We start from the raw sequence: 4,036 nt of genomic DNA on the forward strand, positions 1-4,036 counted from the left end.
TTCTCCTTCCTCCTCCCAGCTGTTGGCAGGTGACTCCAGACAATTCCAGGCTCCCAGTGGTGAATTCCTCCCAAGATTTTGGGCTTCCCCTTCACCCTTTGCCGAAATCACCCCCGGGGAGAGCCGCAGGATTTCAACGCTTTCAACAAGCTCTCTGGTAAAGGTTCATTTACCACCCACCCATTTTTTCTGGGGGGTAATAATTGACCTAAACCTCAAGGTTTAGGTCTCAAGCTGAGCTTTGCTGCAGCTCTTGGGGCAGGAAAACCCAGCCCCGAACCTCAGCAAAGGGTTAACTTCTCCTTCCCCCTGATTGCTCCGGCTCCTGCCAGGCGGAAGTTGGAAACGAGCAGTTCAAGTTCAAAGCCCTCGTTTCTTGTGCTGTGTGGTTTGTTTTTCCCCCCTCTCAGGAACCGGCCGGGAAGGAGCTCCCGGGGATGGCCCAAGATTCCCGGTGCCAGAATTCCCACCTCTATTACTACGGCATCAAATTTGCCCTCTCCACCTACTCCACCCTGTTCTCGGTAGGTGCTCCGGTTCCTTTTTCCACCTTTCCCGGTGTTCCCCCCCACCCCCTTCCGAAAAAATCCCCCCCCCCCGAGGGTTGGATCTGGCTTTTCGGTGTCCAAATTTCCCCCTCTGTGGGTTGGATTTCCCAGATTTCCCCTTTCCCCCCACCTTGGGTTTGATTTGGATTTTCAGTGTCCACATTCCCCCTCCTGGGCAGCGTTGGATTTTCCAAATTCCCCCCCCGAGGGTTGGATTTGGCTTTTCAGTGTCCAAATTTCCCCTTCTCAGTTTGGATTTGGCTTTTCAGTGTCCAAATTCCCCCTTCACAGATTTGAATTGGCTTTTCAGTGTCCAAATTTCCCCCCCTGAGGGTTGGATTTGGCTTTTCAGTGTCCAAATTTCCCCCTTCACGGATTGTATTTGGATTTTCAAAGCCTGAATTTTCCCTTTCCAAACCATCAGCTGCTGGTGCAGCGAAGCCCCTTTTGTGCTCGGTGCTGGTTGGGGCCCAAACTGGCAATTTTGGGGGGAAAAACGTGGGATTTTGGTGGCTTTTAAAGCTCCTCCCTGGGATTTTCCTGCCCTAGAACAGCTCCTGGGAATTTTTTGGGGTCGTGAGTCAGGTTTTGAGGAGTTTGGAGCTGAAAAACCAAGGAAATTCAGTGTTTTCACCCCATGGCACTGTCAGATCCCCCCTGCCCGTCTCAGACACGAAGGAAGGGGAGTTTTTATCCACTTCAATAATTTTAAAACTTAAAAACAAACCTGTCTTTAAGCAGTTTGGAATCACTGAACTGTGGCCAGGACTTCCCTGCACCTGGGAGGTGCAAAGTGTCAGGGAAGGGGAAACCAGAAATCCCACAGCCTTTTGGGGTCTTCAGGAGATATAAAGTGATTTTTTATTTTTTTTTTTTTTTAGGTTCAATCTTACATAATCCTGACTGTATTTACAAATATTTCCTCCTGAGGGTTAAATAACCCTCGTGCCCTTGCTGGGTGTGTGTGTGTGTGTCTAATTGCACAGAAATCCCCGTGCAGGTGCCCAGGGAGGGTGTGCAGGGCTTGAAAATGCTTTTTAATTCCGTATTTATTTATTGTTTAAATGATTTAACTCCTTGGAAAGGGCAGGGTTCACCCTTAATAACCAAAAAAGGGGTTTTTTTTTGGAGAATATCTCACTGATTTCCTCGTGGTGTGGGGGGTGGGAAGGTCCCAAGGGGTGAGGATTTCCTGCAGCATGACCAGATTCCTGCACCCAAAAAGCCCCAAAAATCCACTTTCTTCCCCCATTTCTAGCTGGTTTTACAATATTTTACAATATTTTACAAGCAGTTTTTGGCTGCAAAATTAATCTGTGGGGAAAGCTGAGGTTTTGGTCTCTCTCAAGAGCCAAGTGCCTCTCGCTCTGAGGTTTCCCCAGATGCCTTTGAGCTGCTGGAGAGGTTGGGAGGAGGATTTAATCCTAATTAACCTGCACCCAAAGCTGGATCTGTGCTTTGGAATATGGATTAACGCTGGGATAATTTAATTTCTAAATGTTTATTAGTTGCTGAGGAATTTTGGGGGCTCAGTGGGGTGAATCCACCAGCAAGAGGAGACTCATAGTTCCCCAAAAAATGGAAAATAATCCTAATTAATCTGCACCTAACACCAAGGCTGTGCTTTGAAACGTGGATTAACAGTGGGATAATTTAATTTCTAAGTGTTTATTAATTGCTGAGGAATTTGGGGGGGCTCAGTGGGGTGAGAAGAGCCTCGTAATTTCCTAAAGGATGGAAAATAAATAGGAAAAAAAAGGCACTTTGAATAGCTCCCACCCCGCCTGCCTTCAGCCCTGGGATGGTCCTTCCAGAGGGATCCTGCTCCGGGGAATCCATAGGGATTGTGCAGCTCCAGGGAGCCTTTCAGCCTGACCTATTTCTGGCCTCATTTGCACCAAATTAATTCACTGGAGCTGTCCAGACCCTCAAAGGTTCGTTAATGAGCCGTGACCAGGCTGGTTTGTCCCTGGAAAAATGCATTCCAGAAAAACAAAAAAACAAAAAGGATTGGGGAGAAACTCGGATTTCAGGAAAGATTTGGAAAATCCAGAGGAATAAGAGTTGGTTCACCACGAAGGATTGAGGAGCTTTAAGGGGGAGATCCAGCCAAGGGTTGTCCCAGCCTGCAAAAACATGGATTTACATCCTCGGAATCCTTCCCAGTGCTTTGGTCACAGCTGGAAAAATCCCTAAAAACGTGAGGGATGAGCCTGAAAGTGGCTTTAAGCCAGACATGGAGCAAAGGGCAGAGGGGTTTGGGCTGGTTTTATCCGGGAGGTTTTAATCCTCAGTGAGGATTCAGTGGAGCAAAGACTTGGAGTTTTCTTTCCACAGAGGAACCCTTCTTTCCCTTCCTTACTTTTCCCATAAAATCGAGAAAAGATATTCTAATTGACCCTTCTAAAAGCCTGTTTTTCACATTTCTGCTCGCTGTTGGCAGCTGAGCCTTTATGTGATGCAGTTAATCACGGTGTTATTAATCCCAAGGTTCTACTTTCAGTGACTGAAACCATCCAGCCCTTTCCAAATCACATTTTCTGAGGCACTTTGGGGGCCTCAGCAGGGCATCCCGGTGAATCCATCCTTTCCCAAAGAGTGGAAAATAAACCCCTAAATATTAAATAGCCCCTTAGAACCCCCCCTGAGGAGGAGCAGCAGTGCCCCGTGCCGTGAATGTGTGAAGCCTGCAGAAAGCGGGGAGGATGATTCTGCTGTGAAATGAAGCTCTGCAAATTCAATTTTGCCCTTCATTTCTGCACTTCTGGTCACCTTGGCTGGAGAGGGAAGTGATTCCCCATCCCCTGAGCTGCTCCTGGACCTCTGCTCTGACTCACACACTCTGTGTGTCGTGACTTCTGCTGTCCCTGAGCGAGGAGGAATCACTGCCTTGTGCTAACACAGCCTTGACTCATCCAGTTCATGCCATTCCCTCTGGAAAAAAAGCCACTTTCTGGGGGCTGCACCTTGGCAGGATTTGGGGTGGTTGTGCTGGTTTGATCCCCTTGGGGTTTGTGGTTCCTGTTTGTTCTCTTGTGGTCGGTTTTGTCACTCGGGGTTTTCGGGGATGAGGGGGATGTGGCATCTCTTGGGTGTTGAGTGAAAAGTGGCCTCAAGATGTGGGGCTGGAGCAGCAGGAGCAGCTGAGGGAGCTGGGGGGGCTCAGCCTGGAGAAAAGGAGGCTCAGGGGGGACCTTCTGGCTCTGCAATCCCTGCCAGGAGGGGGGAGATGAAGGGGGGTCGGGCTCTGCTCCCAGGGAACAGGGACAGGAGGAGAGGGAACAGCCTCAGGCTGGGCCAGGGGAGGGGCAGGTTGGATAGTGGGGAAATTCCTTCCTGGATAAGGTTGTCAAACATTGGAACAGGCTCCAGGGGTGGAATCCCCATCCCTGAGGGATTGAACAGCCCTGTGGATGTGGCACTTGGGGACAGGGGTCAGTGGTGGCCTTGGCAGTGAACTCAGTGACCTCAGAGGGCTTTTCCAACCC

The 4,036-nt window shown here is 49.4% G+C and overlaps 1 protein-coding gene across 4 annotated transcripts in view; it reads left to right on the plus strand.

Annotated features, from left to right (window-relative positions):
• LOC114070890 (tetraspanin-15-like) overlaps positions 1-4,036 on the plus strand; it is a 49,041-nt gene that overhangs the window by 3,536 nt on the left and 41,469 nt on the right. For 3 of the 4 annotated variants that reach the window (XM_027908509.1, XM_027908508.1, XM_027908507.1), the window contains exon 1: positions 316-524. The exons of the other annotated variant lie outside the window; for it this stretch is intronic. In XM_027908509.1, coding sequence (XP_027764310.1) covers positions 438-524 — 87 coding nt within the window. In that variant the 5' untranslated portion in view covers positions 316-437. Of the gene's footprint in view, positions 1-315; positions 525-4,036 lie in introns of those variants that run through there. 4 annotated transcript variants of the gene reach the window in all.

The sequence above is a fragment of the Empidonax traillii genome, unplaced genomic scaffold, assembly GCF_003031625.1.
Source record: "Empidonax traillii isolate 1590-97213 ecotype Southwest subspecies unplaced genomic scaffold, ASM303162v1 scaffold1733:size90430, whole genome shotgun sequence".
Classification (NCBI taxonomy): domain Eukaryota; kingdom Metazoa; phylum Chordata; class Aves; order Passeriformes; family Tyrannidae; genus Empidonax; species Empidonax traillii.